At 38.8% G+C, this 18,099-nt stretch overlaps 1 protein-coding gene across 1 annotated transcript in view; it reads right to left on the reverse strand.

Annotated features, from left to right (window-relative positions):
* Positions 1-18,099, reverse strand: part of TET2 (tet methylcytosine dioxygenase 2) — a 163,382-nt gene that overhangs the window by 11,474 nt on the left and 133,809 nt on the right. The window contains exons 10-11 of the mRNA XM_043973184.1: positions 6,784-6,921; positions 46-406 (exon numbers count right to left, since the gene is read on the reverse strand). Of these exons, the coding sequence (XP_043829119.1) occupies positions 46-406; positions 6,784-6,921 (499 nt within the window). The remainder of the gene's footprint in view (positions 1-45; positions 407-6,783; positions 6,922-18,099) is intronic.

Consider the following 18,099-nt stretch of genomic DNA (forward strand, 5'->3'; position numbering starts at 1 on the left):
TTCCCACCCAACATAAACACCTTCAGTACCTTGAAGTGAGCTTACCTGCCAACTGTTTAGCATGGTTTGCACTCTCGGAATTCGCCTGCTTTTGACGTCCAGAAGCTGACTTCTCTTTTTCATTCTTATTTGAGTTGTTCTCCAAGGAGGAGAGCCTTTCAGCTACAGCTTTCTTGGTTTCTAGTTTCCTCTGCCGGCAGGTCTTGGCAGGCTCCGCCAGCATCCTAACTTTGCGCCGAAAGGAGCTAAGAACCTGAATGGCTCCATTCCTCTTTTTTTCCTCCTGGGCTTCCACACTGCCAAACTCATCCACATTAGAGACTTTATACAAAGGCAGAACATGAAGCTGCTCATCCTCAGGGGTTCTACCAACCTCCCGGTTGTCTTCTCTCGTAAGTGTGCAAACCTAACAGTGCAAAAAGAAAAGAGAACTTCAGTTTCTGTTCAAGAAAGCAGGAGAAAATATAGTTGTCCACTTAATGCTTCACCTTTCACTGCTAGGCTGGCAGGTGCAATGACACTTGCCAAGGGAGTACAGAATCATGCTTGGCTGTTCTCAGTGAAGCACAAGGTTGAAATGAATCATAAACAATCATAAACCTACTCTCTTTCGAGGGAAGTAAGAAAATGGACAAATTTGACACATTTACACCATCCAAGGCAGTGATCAGGTTCTATGTTATCTGTGATTACTCTGTTCAAGATCTGTACTTTTCTTACTCCCCAGAAGCAAAAACAAAAACAAACCCCCGCCCAAAACCCCAAACCAAAACCAAAACCAAAACCCCAATGAACCAAACAACCAACCAAACAAACAAAAAATAGCATTCTTTCCCACTTTTCTCACCTCAGACCGAGAACTCTAAAATATGTAAAAACCTAAAGAGTCCTCTTTAAGCTGCTTTTATAAAATAATCTCAATTCTTTTTCAGTTGCAGGGTGTCTACCTGCAGTATTCCACTCTTGCACATAAAGAAACACTGCAATACTGTCCTTTCCTCTCCAATTCCCATTCTCTAACTTTCTTTCCCTTTTTACAGAAAGTCCAGGTGAAGATCTGTTGGAGAAAATGCCAAGAAAATGCCTGGTATGTGATAGTAACATATTAAATGGTACCATTTCTAGCCTTCATTTTTCTTTTTTTTCCCCTCCCTGTTCTGTTTTAAAACAAATTTGCTGACTACTTTTCTTCTCCTTTCTAATTAGAGAACTGAAGCTTCTGTCAGAAACAAAGGAGACGAGAGGCTACTTTTATTTTTCAAACGTGGAATACTAGATAGAGGGCTAGACTTGGAAGACCAGAGTTCAAATCCTGCCTTAAACTAAACACTTACTAGCTGTATGAACCTAGATAGGTCATTTAACCCCTCAGCTTCAGTTTCCTCATCTGTAAAATGGGGGTAATAATAGTACCTACCTCAAAGGGCTTTTGTGAGGACCAATTTAGATAATTTATGTAAGACACATTGCAAATCTTAAAGAGCTATATACATTCTAGTTGTTTTTATTTATCCATGAATCAATTGATTGATACAGGTCATGTAAAACAGGATGATAAAAATCATCTAAGGGGGCAGCTAAGTGGCACAGTGGATAAAGCACTGGCTCTGGATTGAGGAGGACCTGAGTTCAAATCCAGCCTCAGACACTTGACACTTACTAGCTGTGTGACCCTGGGCAAGTCACTTAACCTTCATTGCCCTGACCCCCCCCCAAAAAAAATCATCTAAATGTGGTCTTGGAATGAATTTTTTACATTTATAGCAAATGTGTTTTTACAATTGCATTCACTTGGAAAGACATTAGAATGGCTTCCAATACAGTCTGACTCCAGCATTATCTTCACTGAGGAGATGACAGGGTCAAGGTACAGAATGTAAGCAGTTCTTGCAGGGCTTACCATGCAGAGAACCTTTAAATACAGGTCAACAGGGTTGCATGTAAATATTATCTGAGGAACAGCCTTATTAAGATTGGAGGGGATTATAACCAGGATGTCGATCATTAGACAATGAAAGCTTTTGGCCACAACTATTCACAGTAGGAGAGGAAGAAGTACCTACACAGACAAAATTATAACTCTTCTGAAGTATTAAAACTATTACAATGACCTCACAATGTACTTTCATTTCTAAGGTGTGTCATACCCCAGCCAAACCTATTGTTCTGAGCACTATCTTATGCCTTCTTATTCTCACTCACACCATGCCATTCCTGTCTTCCTCTAACCTCTTACCTATTTCCTCCTTCCACTGCCATGCCCTATATAGAACACTTGTTTTTCAGTTAAGTTTTTTGTGTTCTTTGCTTGAACTGTAACATGACCCTTCTCTTGATTCCCCTTCTATTGTTACTTTATCTTTTCCCTTTTCCCAGCAAACTGCACAATTCAATAAATGTCAATGATGCTTGGAAAGTTAGCCTTTTAATTTAGCCTTCTCCTTAATCCCTAGTATCATCTCAAGACCATTTGCATTCTCTCTCTCTCTCTCTCTCTCTCTCTCTCTTTCTCTCTCTCTCTCTCTCTGCCCCCTCTCTGTCTCTGTCTCTCTGTCTCTGTCTCCTTCTTCCTCTCCCTCTCTCTCCTCTCCCCTGAATGACCCCATTGAAAATCCTTACATTTACTGACTATTGCTTTCATATATCCATTCCCATCATCTCAACTAATTTTAGCATCAGATTCACATTCTTCCCCTATACTCGGTTTTCTACCATTATCCCTGTATATATTTCCACTTCCATATCTATGTTTATCATATCGATTCTTTAGCTTCATAGTTCCTCAATTTCTTACACTTAGTTTTCTACCACCACCCTTATATATTTCCTTACTTTCACATACATGTTGATGAAATAGATTCTGTAGCCTCATAATCCCTCAATTTCTTAGTCCCCAAAGACTCAGTCTCTACTCAACATCAGTCACGCAACAAGGCAATGCGGTGCTCCTAAGATTTATGGCCTTATACTTCATTTTGTCTCCCCTTAACAGGTGACTTTGCCTCCTACTATATTGAGGAAGTACAAATTCCTTAATATCCCTTCCCTACCGTACCACTATCTCTGTTCTTTCACCATTCTGCTTCATCCATCTGTGCCCCTAAACCCTTCCCTTTGGAAACCTGCTCCCCTCAATTACTTTTCCCCTTCGCTTGCCCCTTCCTTTCTCTTTCCAAATATGTGTAGATCTTCCATATCTTGAAAAAAAAACCTATCACCTAACTCCTTTCTTTTTTAGCCAAACTTTTTAAATGAATATTATACATTCATTGCTTTCCTCATTCTCTGCAACCTGGATTTGGGCTTCATAACTATCTAAATAATGCTCTTGTTCATCATTAGTGACTTCTTAACTGACAAATTCATTGATCTTTTCACAGTTCACTCTCTGGGAATTAGCATTGTTTGCCTTCTTGAATCTCTTCTCTTGGTTTCTAAGAGACTGGGTGATCTTAGTTTCACTGTTTTGATGACTGTTTCCTTTTTTTCTTCATTGGTCCCTCTTTCTCTTTCTTCCTTCATAGGGTATATTCTTTGTATTTTGTTTTGGTTTTTGGTTTTTGGTTTTTTTTTTGGTGAGGCAATTGGGGTTAAGTGACTTGCCCAGGGTCACATAGCTAGTAAGTGTTAAGTGTCTGAGGTCCTCCTGACTCCAGGTCTAGTACTCTATCCACTGGGCCACCTAGCTGCCCCCATAAGGTATATTCTTTAAAGTTCTTATTCTCTCTTTAAATTTGCTTCCTCAAAGATCTCACTCCCATAATTTCAATTATATTATATAGAAATTATTCCAAAATGGAGATTTCCAGCCTTGACTTCTCTTCCAAAGTCCTTTTACTTCTCAATATTTCCATTTGAATGGAAATATTCAAATGGAATATCTCTATAAGAGAATTTACTTCCCATCTCACCTTAAACAAGCCCCTTCATCTGATTCTCCTGTATTGTATTTTAAGTTGACATCACTCTCCAAGTCAATGAAGCCCACAATGTCAATGTTCTCTTTGATTCCTCCATTGCTGTTATCTGTCACAACCAACTAGTCACTGAATTCCATAAAACTTCTTCCTGTACTTCTGTAATTTCCTTCCTGTTATTCTCTTATGACTGAACTGTGACAAGTAACTTCCTAAGTGATCCCCTTACCTCTGAATCTTCCTCCTCTCCAATCTATCTAAAACAGCATTGGCTAGTTTAACTTTCCTAAAACATAATTTCTGTAAGGGGCAGCTAGGTGGCGCAGTAGATAGAGCACCAGCCCTGGATTCAGGAAGACCTGAGTTCAAATCCAGCCTCAGACACTTGACACTTACTAAGCTGTGTAACCCTTGGGAAAGTCACTTAACCCTCACTGCCCCACAACAAAAACAAAACATCCCTTTTGTGATATTAAACTATATTGGCCAAAATTCCCCATTGTCTACAGATTAAAGGCCATCCTCTCCATCACCCAATGCCCTCTGCCATACAGCCTTAGCCTTCTTTTCTCAATGTGTTTTTCACCTTTATATCTATGCTTTTGCTGTTTTCTTCACCTGGAATTCCCTGGCCCATCTTTGCTTCTGGAGATACTGGATAGTGTGATATAGTGAGGGAAAGCAGTAGACTGAGAGTTGTGAGATTTGGGCATGAGTTTAAGCTCTACGATTTACCAGCTATTTGGTCCTGGGCAAAACATCTCACCCCTTTGTGCCCTGTCTACCTTGGAGGGTTGTTGTGAAGAAAGTGCTTTGTGAATCTGACCAATCCTACTCACCCTTCTAGGCTCAAACCTTACTACCTCCAGAAAGTAGGCATTGTGCTGACCCGTAATATGTAACTTCTCCAAATTGTTGTTTGCCTCCTCTGGACTCCCAGAACACTTTATTTGCTCCATTTATGAGGAAATTATTGCCATATTTGTAATATAGTTCTTAGCATCACTTAGGTATTCGGAGAGATGTTAGAAACCATCCAGTTTACACTCATCATCGTATAGCTCCCAACCTGCTCAAAGTCACAAAGTTGGCTTCTGATCCAGGATTTGAATTCAGTTCCTACAACTTCAAATCCAGCACTCCTTCCTTTTTAACATTCATTAAAAAAGTTCCAAATTCTTTCCCACCTCTACCACACTTATACATGTGAAACCATTCTGCTGTATCCAGGTTATGTGAAAAGCACACAACCAAACATATCATTGGGAACTTCCAGAAAAGAAGCCCTGATGAACAATATCAGTCTTCATCATCCTTGTCACCTATGAACTTAAAGAGCTGCCCAGAGCATGGAGCTATGAAGTCACTTGCTCAGGGTCGCACAGCATGTGTTGCAGATAGAGAACTAAAACCAAGGACTTCCTGACTCTGATTTTAGTCTTTTTCAGTTGTGTCCAACTCTGAGATTCCATCTAGGTTTTTTTTGGCAGAGATCCTGGAGCAGTTTGCCATTTCTTTCTCCAGCTCATTTTACAGATGAGGAAACTGAGGCAAGCTGGGTTAAGTGACTCCCCCAGGCTTACAAAGCTAGTAAGTATCTGAGGCTATATTTGAATTCAGCTCTTCTTGACCCCAGGCAGGGCACTCTATCCACTGTGCCACCTAGCTGCCCAAGACTCTGAAGCCATCCCTATTTCTACTATGTTGAGTTGACTCTGTCTTCCCCAGAGTACCTTCCCATAAGAGAAGGCCAGTAATTTCACTGATGTAGAGAATAGCCTCTGACAATGTAGGTGGACATCTGCTCTGTAATGTATAGTCTTAGTTGCCTGAAACTCTGAGAGATGAAATGATTTGCCAAGAGTCACATAGCAAATATGTATGAGAGGCAGGACTTGAACATAGGTCTTCCCATCTCTGGGGCCAGCTCCCTATTCATTCAGCCATAGCTCTCTTTAGCTAATATTTTAAATAAATGACAGGAGTGGGGAATAGTCCAAGAAGTGGGGGTAAGTGCAGGTAAAAATCATCTCACTAAAAATCTCAAAAAGTAAAATTTAAGAATAAAACAAATAATTGAGAATTTTCTGTATGGTAATTTACAGTCAAAGACACAATCAACAATGCCTTTAAAAAAATCACCTATGTTCTTATCAGCCCAGGTACTGATGAGTTATTTATTGATGTGATTTATCCATAGAAGCAGAAACTGAAAGTCAAGAATGGCAGAGAGCCCTGGATAGTCAGACAGATATGCAGAGGTGATTAACTTATTCTACCATTGGACAAAGTAAGCCCTGGGACTGCGAAAGGGACCAGTGGTGAGGTGTATACAGTTATGGTCATGGTACCATTCCAAATTCATTCTCTGGCACTTCCTCCCTCCAATAGTGGGGTAAAGGTACCCCAGGAAGCTAGGGGTTCAGTTGGATACTCATGCCTCTCTTTTCCCTCTTAATCCCAATATAAATATCTAGCACATAGCCATCTTTTGTAATGCAGACCACACAGCCATCTTGGCTGGTGAATGATTCTATGATCAGTGAATTGTGAAATGCCAGACGTATGACACTCTGGCATTGCAAGTGTTCCTTGGCGGCGGGCTGTAGCTGGCAATGTGCTCTCCCTGCTGTAGATTTGTCCTCAAAATTTCCATGAAATCCTCATATGCTTGTCACAGAGTTTAGCTCTCATGTGCGTTGGCACATGTGTTCTGAGGGCAATAGCAATGCCAAGCAGGGTCGCCATTCATAAAAATGCTGCTGCTTCCCATGGCTTTTGAAGAGAAAATGAAGCATAGCAAATACAGAGAAGTCTCTAACACACAGGGTGGAACTGACCCTTGCTGGGAGCTGCCATCCCTTACCAGTGTGCTGCCATTTTGCATGTTGTGCAAGTCTCTGTGGGCATGGGCGCAGAAATCCAGGCAGGCAGTGACTCCAGAGAATGGGCGACCTTCCTTTAAGCCCAGGCGGCACTCTGGGGCTCGATGCTCATATTCGATCTGGAAGAAGAAGAAGAGAGAGTCAAGAGTACAATTGACTAACACACTTACTGCACAGGCCATTCAAAGCATGAGCATTTCTGTCCTACAGAAACCAAATAGAATTACATAACAGAAAGCAAATACATGTCATAATAACATTGTCAAGAATACAAACATTTTTCCTTATTTTTTGAGTATTATTGCCATATACTTCTGCATCCAGGATGTCCACAAGTCTATCTAAGTCAGACTTTCTTAACCTAGGGTCCATGAAGTTTTTTTTTTTTAATAAACATTTTTATTTAAAGTTTTGAGTTCCAAATTCTATCCCTACTTCTCTCCCTTCCCTCTCCCCTTCCTAAGGCAATAAGCAGTCAGATATAGATTTTTACATGTGCAATTACATAAAACATTACCATATTAGTTATTTTGTATAAGAAGACAAATAAAAGAAAAAATGAAAGAAAGAAAGTGAAAAATAGCATGCTTCAATCTGTGTTCCATCAATATCAGTTCTTTCTTTGGAGGTGGATAGTATGCTTCATCATTAGTCCTTTGGATTGTCTTGGATCATTGTATTGCTGAGAATAGTTACAGTTCTTCATCAAACAATGTCTGTGTGCACAATGTTCTCTTGGTTCTGCTCACTTCACTATACATCAGTTCATAGAAGTCTTTCCAGGCTTTTCTGAAATCATCCTGATTGTCATTTCTTATAGCACAATAATATTCTATTATAATCGTATACCACAGCTTGTTTAGCCATTCTCAACAGGTCTTTTTCTCTTTTTGTATATGTATGTAGTTTTTAAAAAATAGTTTGACAAATGTGTTTCAAGAGAGTTATTGTCTTTTGACTTCCTATGTATTTTATGTATTCAAAAACATTATTTTGAGAAGGGATTTATAGCTTTGCCCAACTGATAAAAAGAAGTTATCGGGTCAGCTAGATGGCGCAGTGGATAGAGCACCGGCCCTGGAGTCAGGAGTACCTGAGTTCAAATCCGGCCTCAGACACTTAACACTTACTGGCTGTGTGACCCTGGGCAAGTCACTTGACCCCAATTGCCTAACCAAAAAACAAAAAACAAAAAACAACAAAAAAAGAAGTTATCAACCCCTAATCTTAACTGATAAGAACCTGGTATATTTGGGATGGAGAAACAAGGACTAAGACAAATGAAAGAGTCTTAAATTGATGGTAATAGCAAAGTTCATGTGTAACAGTGTGACTTATGGCTGGTTGGGACAGTTGATTACTCAATCAATAAACATTAAGTGCCATCTATGTGCTGAGCTCTCTGGATACAAAGAAAAGTAGAAAAAAGTCTCTTCTCTTGAGCAGCTCACTATGTAATAGGGGAGATGACATGTAAACAACTATGTTTAAAGAAGCTACAGATGGGATGAATTGGAAATAGTCAAGAGGGAAGACACTCAAGGTAAGGGTGATTGGGAAAGACTTCCTGTAGAAGGTGGGATTTTGGCTAGAACTTGAAGGAAGCCAGGAGTCAGAGTTGAGGAGAGAAGGAATTTTAAGCAGGGGGAAAGCCAGAAATAATGCCCAGAGTCAGGAGATGAAATATCCTGTTCAAGGAATAGCAAGGAGGTCAGTGCCTCTGAATCAAAGAGTATCTGGTGGGGTAGAAGGTGGTAGAAGACTGGAAAGATAGCATGTAGAATAGGAATACAATGAGGGCAAGATCAAAGGGCCCATTCATAGCTGAACCCATTATGTTCTAAGGGCACAGAATGCAACCCTACTTCCAATTAACCACTCAGGATCATTATATCGCATTATTGCAAGTGTGCCCATGTAAGTGTGAACAGATTAGTAGTCATCTGCACTTCATGGGAGCCTTGTTCTTGTTGTTGTTGAGTGATTTTTGGTCATATCTGACTCTTCATAACCCCATTTGGGGTTTTCCTGCCATTTTCTTCTCTAGACACTGAGGCATATAGAGTTAAGTGACTTGCCCAGGGTCGCACAGTTATCATGAAACAGAGGCAGGTCTTGAATTCCGTCATGCATTCCTGACTTGGAGGCCAGCTTCCTAAACCCTGAAAAATCCTGCCTCTCAGTAAGTATCTTATTTGAGGGGAGAGCACCAATAGTGGAGGGAGCATGGGCATTAAAGAAGGCTTTTCAGAGGAGGTTGAACTTGAGCCGAATCTTGAAAGAAGCTAAAGATTCTGTGTCAAGATAATGGAATGTGGTAGATGAGGGGATTTAGCAGATACTTAGGGGCCCACCTGGAGATTGATCTAAACTGATTGAATTAAGTGAGAGTGACTGACTGCTGACTAGCTTGTAAGCACATCTGGCTGGTACCTAAAAGGGTATTGTTCTCAGAAGCTTAAAAACTTTGAACTTTACATTGAGACCTCTTCGGGTCCAGTGAACCAATGAATTTGAATGACACTTGAAGAACCTCCCATTTCTAGGAGGACATGAAGGAGGAAGTGAATGCTGGCAGGGAACTTCTTTTTTGGTTGGAGACATCGGGTTGGTGGAGGACTTCAGGTGGGAGTTTAGGAAAGCTAGGATTTCCATGCTATAAGAAATCTGTTCCCAATCTTTCTCTTTCTTTTATTATCTTTTAATAAATGCTTAAAAAACCTAAACTCATTTATCGGTGATTTTAGCTGGTTTCCCCCCAAAACTGGGAGGGAAAGATTAGAACCCACATTTAGAATTTTAAATTACACAATTCCTGGGGGCAGAGATGTGGAGAGGGTGCATTCTAGGCACTGGGAATGGCTTTTGCAAACATACAGAGGTAGGGGATGACTTGGCAAGCTCAGGAACAGCCAGTTGGCCTGTTTGATTGGAATGTAGAATGTGAGCAATGAGAAGACTACAAAGGTAGTTTGGAGCCAGATTGGCTTTAAAACTATCAGGCTGAGTTTTTATTTTATTTTAGAGAAAATAGAGAGCCACTGAAGGCTTTGCAGAGGGTCAGTGCTGTGCCACAGGAAGATGATCTTGGCAGCTACGATAATGTTGGATTGGAGAAGAGAGAGACTCTGGAAGCAAATGATGGTTTAAACTAGGGTAATTGTTCTGTGAATGGAAAGAAGGGGATGGATAAGAAATATGTTATGGTAGTATAAACACTCTGATGGCAGAAAGTGAAGAGAAATTAAGAAGCCTCTTGATGAGAGTGAAAGAGGAGCGTGTAAAAGCTGGCTTGAAGCTTAACATAAAAAAAAAAAAACAACAACTAAGATCTTGGCAACTGGTTCCATTCCCTTCCTGGCAAATAGAGGATGAAGAAATGGAGGCAATATCAGATTTTATATTCCTGGGCTCAAAGATCAGTACAGATGGCAACTGCAGCCATGAAATTAAAATATGCTTCCTCCTTGGAAGAAAGCTATGGCAGATCTGGACAGCATACTAAAAAGCAGAGATGCCACCTTGCCAACAAAGGTCTGCATTGTCAAAGCTATGGTTTTTCCAGTAGCAATGTATGTCTGGGAGAGTGGAAAACTGAGTGGACAATAGATACTTATGGATTGTGGTGCTAGAGAAGACGTTTGAGAGTCCCTTGGACAGCAAGGAGGTCAAATCAGTCAATATTTAAAGAAATGAATTCACTGGAAGGTCAAATACTGAAGCTGAGGTTTAAATACTTTGGCCTTATAATAATATGGGATTCGTTGGAAAATACACTAATATTAGGAAAGATTGAAGGCAAAAGGAAAAGGGTATAGCAGAGGATAAGATGGATAGATAGTATCATGCAAACAATGAGCATGAACTTAGACAAATTTTGAGAGAGAGTGGAGAATAGAAGAGCTTGGCATTGTTAAGGACTAAAATTCTAGCTAGTCTGTCTAAAATCTAATGAGTGGTCGCCAATAAATTATTAGCTTTAGCAAGAGTTAGACTTTTAAGCATTTATTAAGGAGAATAAGAATTTGGTAAAGAGAGAGAGAAAGGCCTACATTCATCTATCTATTAAAGGGAGAGTGCATTTCTAGTTCCCTTCTCCACCAGCGTCCTCAGGAAAGAGCGAGAGACAGAGTGCCCGGCTCCCCCTTCCTCCTCCCACCAGCAAATGTCACTTCCTGATGCCAAAGAAAAGACGCATGATCTTGCCCTCTGAGACCTTCACCTTATGGCTGAGCTTTTCTACAGTAAGTCTCGAGCAGGTGGCATCATTCCAATCATTACAGCATGCTATGGTTTATGGGGTCATAGAGAGTTAGACACTGCTGAAAACAACTGAACAACAAACAACTTTTACCTTGACTCCATTAAACAAGTGAATAATAATTAAATAATAATAACAATGATTCATGGGGAATTTCATAGTTGGTCATCATAGCAACCTTTTGAAGTAGGTTAAGTACCAGTAGCAACAAAGGAGCTGGCAAAAGAAATGCTATGAAGACAAAGTGAATCATAACTCCAAGCAAGTTGTGCTTGTGGGATTATTGGAAAGAAAAGCAGCTGACAGATTAGGCAAACACGTAACAAATAGAAAGAGCTGGTCTATTCATTTGGAACAAAGGCACAACACCACCGGGGAGCAAATGCAAACTAAAGGAGAATCTTTACATGTGTCTAAAGGAGTTAGCACTGCTGCCTAGGTTCTTTCAGCCACAAGTTTAAGCACTAATAAATGCCATCAATAGCTAGAGTCCCATGGCTAGGTGACATCTCAAAGTGGCACTAGTACACCTTATATGCATGGAGGGCTGACAAAGGAAGCTTAAAAAGTGACTCTACTCGCAAGCATTTGTTAATTGACTTCTATGTGCCTGGCACTGTACCAAGCACCAGGGATACAAAGAAAAGCAAAAAGAGAATGATGATGACAATGATGACAACAAAAATCCAGTTCCCTCTCAAGTAACTCATAGTCTAATGGGGGAGACAATATGTAAATAATTATGTAAAACAAGATATAAGCAGGTTAAATTGAATATAATCAATAAATGGCAAAAAGTGCTGAACTCAATTAAGCTACCCTTGGAAAGGCAAAGGATCACTCTTTCCATAGGACTCTATCCCACAGGGTTCTAATCCAAACAGTTCATTCTGATAAGATCCATATTTCAGCAGGTAATAAGGGGCATGTTCATATCCTCTTTACTAGAAGAAATATTATCCCCAAAACTCAACAACATATAAGATCAATCAAGGAACACCCTCCATCAGTTGACCACATATATATATACAAACATACATACATACATACTGTTTAAACTATTAGAGCTTAGCTGTACTAAGACTTTTGGGACACCCTATATATGTATACAAAATGTACACAGAGATGATGTAAGAGTTGAGTTACCTTTTATATAGTTTCATTAATATAATTTTTAAATAACATAAGTTAATATTCATTGGAAGAAAAAAGAATTTAGTTATAGCTTTGCTATGGAGTTTAATCATGTCAATTTGAATTAAGCTTTTCTGCCTTTATCAGTCATTTGTGTCTCTCGGTTAATGATAATGTTTTGAATTTCCACAAATATGACCAAAATGCATTTTATGGTAGAGGCCTAGGCTTAATCAATATTTTCCACATATTGACAACTATACCCAGGGCATAGGAAAATATTTAAACCAAAGTACAATTATATTCCAATAGGCCCACAGATGATATACCAAATCATAAATTTCCTTATTCTTGTTTGGTCTTTAGTTAATATGCTACACAGCTATGTGTTTATGTAATTTTGTACACACAGACTTTATATGTGTGTACACATATTCACCAAAAGGCAGGGCAGATCCAACAAGGCTAAGTGTGAGAAACTGTTTTAGGGTCATTGGCTCTTAACTGAGCTCAACAGAATAAACAAATAACTGCTTAAGCAGAAACTGGTTCAGTTGACTTTTAAAGTCATCAAATAAAAATTTTCAAAGACAATATTTTAAAAGCACATTCTAATAAGCACATCATTTTATTTGTTTTGCTTTGGCATTTGTATTACTGTCAACTTTTGAAAGTATGTTGATATTTCAAGGGCTTCTGAATGGCTCTAGAGAAGAGAGAACTTATATCAAGTCAACAAAGGCATACTATCTACAAATGGGCAGGATACAGAGTATATCAAATTTTCTAGTTGAATTTAGAAAAAAACACCATCTATTGCAGGGAAGAAAACTCAGTTCCCTCTGCATTTCAATTACCACATATAATTTATTCAGCAATTGCATTTATTCTATGTAAAGTATTTGTTCAATCCCTTTGAATATTGCTTATTTTAATGTGGATAAATGTAAGCCCTTCAATTATGTTTTATAAAAAAAAATCCATTGTTGGGTAGAAAGACTAGTCAGAAAGAGATTACAGAAGACCCTTTTCTGGCACTGGATGCAACTGGCACTGATTGGCCCATATGCAGTCCTGGGTCATAGCTCCCAGGCAGAGAAGAATGATCACATGGGAGCAGGGACCCTGGTCACAGTTTCAAGGCAAAGAGAAGCACTAGTACTTGTGGCTGCAGGGGAGCAAGGGCCCTTCCTTTTTAAAGACCTGTGCATAACACAAAAGCAATGACTATGCCTCTTCCATGATCACACCATCTTGAAAACACTGAAAACTTGCAGACCCCAGAACTATCTCTGAAAATAGCAGAATGGAAAAAAAAAACACCCTGAAGTTTGAAACAGTCACTCCCCACTCCCAGGTGAGTAAAGCCTAACTTTAACATAAAGTTCAGGGTCAATAAATAGTCTGGAAAATAAGCAAACAATTTTTAAAAAAAGAATTTGACATAAAAAGCTACTATGGTGGCAGAAAAGACCAAGACATAAAATCAGATGAAGACAACAATGTGAAAACAGATGCAAGAAAGGCCTCGAAAAAAATGCTAATTGAGCCCAAGGCCATCAAGAATTCCTGGAAGTTAAAGAAAGAGATGAGTGATAGAGGAAAAACAAATAAGAAATGAGAGTGGTGAAAGAAAATTATGAAAAGAAAATTAACAGCTTGATAAAAGAGGCACCAAAAATACTGAAGAAAATAAGACCTTAAAATTGGCCTAATGGTAAAAGAGACAAAAAAAAAAATTCACTGAAGAAAAGAACTCCATAAAAATCAGAATTGGCCACATGCAAAAAAGGTATAAAAACTCACTAAAGAAAACAATCCCTTAAAAATTAGAATTGGTATCCAAGATAATCTCAAAGGACTAATGATGAAACCTACTATCCACCTCCAAAGAAAGAGCTGGTAGTGATTGAACACAGACTGAAGCATGTTATTTTTCAGTTTCTTTCATTTTTTCTTTTATTCAGTTTTCTTATACAAATGACTAATATGGTAATGTTTTACATAATGGCACATGTATAACCCAGATCTGTTTACTTACTACCTCAGGAAGGGGGGAGAGGAAGGAGGGAAGGTAATATAAAATTTAGAGCTCAAAACTATAAATAAAAATTGTTATTAAAAATAGAATTGGAAAAAAATAAAATAAATAAGATAAAATATAATAGAATTGGGCAAGTGAAAGCTAATGATTCTGTGAGGCTTCAAAACAAAATCAAAAGAAAGAAAAAAATGTGAAATGCCTAATTATAAAAACAACTGACCTGGAAAAAATTGAGGAGAGATAACTTAAGAATTATTGGACTACCTGAAATCCTTGATTAAAAAAATAAAGCTGGGGGCGGCTAGGTGGCACAGTGGATAAAGCACCGGCCCTGGATTCAGGAGGACCTGAGTTCAAATCCAGCCTCAGACACTTGACACTTACTAGCTGTGTGACCCTGGGCAAGTCACTTAACCCCCATTGCCCCACAAAAAAAATTTAAAAATAAAGCTAAAAAAAAGTGCTTAGACCTATTTCAATAAATTATCAAGGAAAACTACCCTGATATCTTAGATCCAGAGGGTAAAATAGACATTGAAAGAATTTAGTGATCAGCTCCTGAAAAAGATCTCAAAATGAAAATTCTCAGAAATATAGCCAAATTCCAGAGCTCCCGGGTCAAGAAGAAAATATTGCAAGTAGCAAGCAATAAATAATTAAAATACTGTTGAAGCCATAGTCAGGATTACATAAGATTTATCAGCTTTTACATTAAAGGAGATATTCCAGATGGCAAAGGAGCTAGGATTACAACCAAGAATACTCTACCAAGCAAATATAATCTTTCAGGGGAAAAAGAAATATTTAGTGAAATAGAGTACTTCCAAGCATTTCTGATTTAAAGATGAGGGCTGAATAGAAATTTTGACTTTCAAACACAAGACTTAAGAGAAGCATGGAAAGGCAAATATGAAAGAGAATTCAGGGTGGCAGAGACAAGATGGCAGAGGAAAAACAGTAAGCACTTGGAGCTCTTGACACAATCATTCCAAAAAACTCCAAATAATGCCATGAAACAATTTCTGGAGCAGCAGAACCCACAAAAGGATGTGCTGAGACCATTTTCCAGCCAAAGATGGCTTAAAAGGTCAGCAGGAGGGGGCTGCTGTGCCAATGTGGGAGTGGAGCCCAACTCCATGGTTGCCTTGACAGAGATCCAGCCCCAGGCAGGCCACACCAGAGAAAGATACCCCTGGAGCCTATGAATTGGCTGCAGTGACAGCATCTTCTGGAACTAAGTTCATGGTCTGCTGAGAGGGCTGAGTGGTTGGCCCATAGGTGACTACAGGAGTCTCTGCTGCAGCTAAGGCAGATTTCAGTAGTTCTACCCCAGTTGCTGGGAGCCAGGAAGCAATTTTGAGTGGCAGGCCCAGGTGAGGGAGGGGCACAGGCTCGCTGGAGCTTTCAATCCAGCAAAACAAAATTTTGTTTCCTGGTTGAAGAGCAAGTTGTCTTGGGGTTATTTAGAGACCTGAGCACAGGCCAAGTGAGTGAAGAACCTGCCGCTCCTTAAATTGTACCACCTTGTACCCCCTGAAGCTCGGGACAGTGCCGTCTGGAAACAGTGCCCCACTTTAAGAAGGAGTTAAAAGTCAAATAATAGGTGGGCAAGATGATCAGACAGGATAAGATGTGGACCATAGAAAGTTTCTTTAGTGACAAGGAAGATTGAGGTTCACCCTCAGAAGAGGATAGCAATGTCAGTGCTCCTACATCCAAAGCTTCCAAGAAAAAATATGAATTGGTCTTAGGTCATAGAGGCACCCAAAAAGGACTTTGAAGATAAGATAAGAGAGGTAGAGGAAAAAAATGAGAGTGATGCAGGGAAGTCATGAGGGAAAAAAGTCAACAGCTTGAAAAGCCAAATGGAAAAGCTCTCTGAAGAAAGAGAAAAATCATAAGTCACTCAATAAAGTTAAACTATTTATATTCCTATATGGGAAGATGATATATGTAATTCTTAAGAACTTGATCATTTTGAGGGCAGTTATAAGGAGTCTACATGGACAGAGGGCATGGATGTTTAGGAATGATCTCAAAATAAAATATAGAGGTCCGAAGGGTGGACTGAAAAAAGGAGAAGGGAGAGGTAGGATGGGGAAATTTTTCTTACATAAAAGAGGAATTCAAGGAAGAGCTTTTATAGTGAAGGGGGAAATGGAGGGAAATGCTTGAACCTTATTCTCATCAGAATTGGTATTCACACACACTCAGCTGGGTACAGAAATCTATCTTATGCAACAAGGAAATTGGAGGGGAGGACAACAAGAAATATGATGGAGGGGTTAGAGTGAAAGATTCTAAAAGGGATGGCAGATTAAGGGAGGCAAAGGTCAGAAGCAAAACACATTTGAGGAGGGATAGGATAAAAGAAAGAGAAGGATAAATAGAAGAAAATAGGTTGGGGGAAATACACAGTTAATATTTATAATTTGGAATCAGATGAACTCACTCATAAAATGGAAGTGAATAATAGAGAGGGTCATAAAAACACAATCTGACAATATGCTGTGTATAAGAGACACACTTGAAACAGAAAAATACACAGTGTTAAAATAAAGGGCTGGAGCAGAATCTATTATGTTTCAATTGAAGTAAAAAAAAGGCAGGTGTAGCAGTCATGATCTCAGACAAAGAAAAAGCAAAAATAGATCCAATTAAAAGAGATAATCACAGAAACTACATTTTACTAAAAGCTACCATAGACAATGAAGTAATATATAAAAAATTTGAAGCAATTTTCTCTGATAAAGATATCATTTCTCAAACATATAGGGAACTGAGTCAAATTAACAAAAATAAGAGCCATCACCCAGTTGATAAATGGTCAAAACATATGAACAGGCAATTTTCAGAAGAAGAAACCAAAGCTATCTATAGTCATATGAAAACGGGCTTTAAGTCACTATTGATAAGAGAAATACAAATTAAAACAACTCTGAGCTACCATCTCACACCTATCAGAAATGACAAATGCTGAAGGGGATGAGAGAAAATAGGTACATTAATGAATTGTTGGTAGATTTGTGAACTGGTCCAAACATTCTGGAGAACAATCAGGAACTATGTCCAAAGGGCTATAAATCTGTGTATACTCTTTGATACAGCTATACCACTACTAGTTCTGTACCCAAAGAGATCAAAGAAAAAAGGGTAAAGGACCTATATGTATGAAAATATTTATAGCAGCTGTGGAGGCAAAAACTTAGAAATTGAAGGGATGCTCACTAGTTAGGGAATGCTTGAACGAGTTGTGGCATATGATTGCTATAAGAAATAATGAGGATTGTGGTTTCAGAAAGATATGGCAAGACCTATATAAACCAATGCAAAGTGAAATGAGAAGAAATGGGAGATCATTGTGTACAGTAACAGCAATGTTGTAATCTTGATCAACTATGATCAACTTGACTACTCTAATCAATATAATGATCCAATATAATTTCTGTGAGACTTTTTTTTTGGTGAGACAATTAGCATTAAATGATTTGCCCAAGGTCACTCAGCTAGTAAGTGTCAAGTGTCTGAGGTCAAATTTGAACTCAGGTCCTCCTGAGTTCAGGGCTGGTGATCTATCCACTGCGCCACCTAGCTGCCCCATGATCCAAGATAATTTCAAAAGACTATTGATGAAAAAATGCTATCTACCTCCAGAGAGAAAGCTAATGAACTCTGAATGCTAATTGAAGCATATTTTCTTTCATTTTGGCTTTGTTTTGCAATATGGCTAAAATGGAAATATATTTTTCATAATCTCACATGTATAATTGACACCATAGCACTTAAATTCAAGAAGAAAATAAAGCTAATATAAATAATAAATTGGGAAAAATTTTAAAAAGGATAGCATGGGTGATG

This window comes from Dromiciops gliroides, chromosome 6, assembly GCF_019393635.1.
Source record: "Dromiciops gliroides isolate mDroGli1 chromosome 6, mDroGli1.pri, whole genome shotgun sequence".
In the NCBI taxonomy this organism is placed as follows: Eukaryota; Metazoa; Chordata; class Mammalia; order Microbiotheria; family Microbiotheriidae; genus Dromiciops; species Dromiciops gliroides.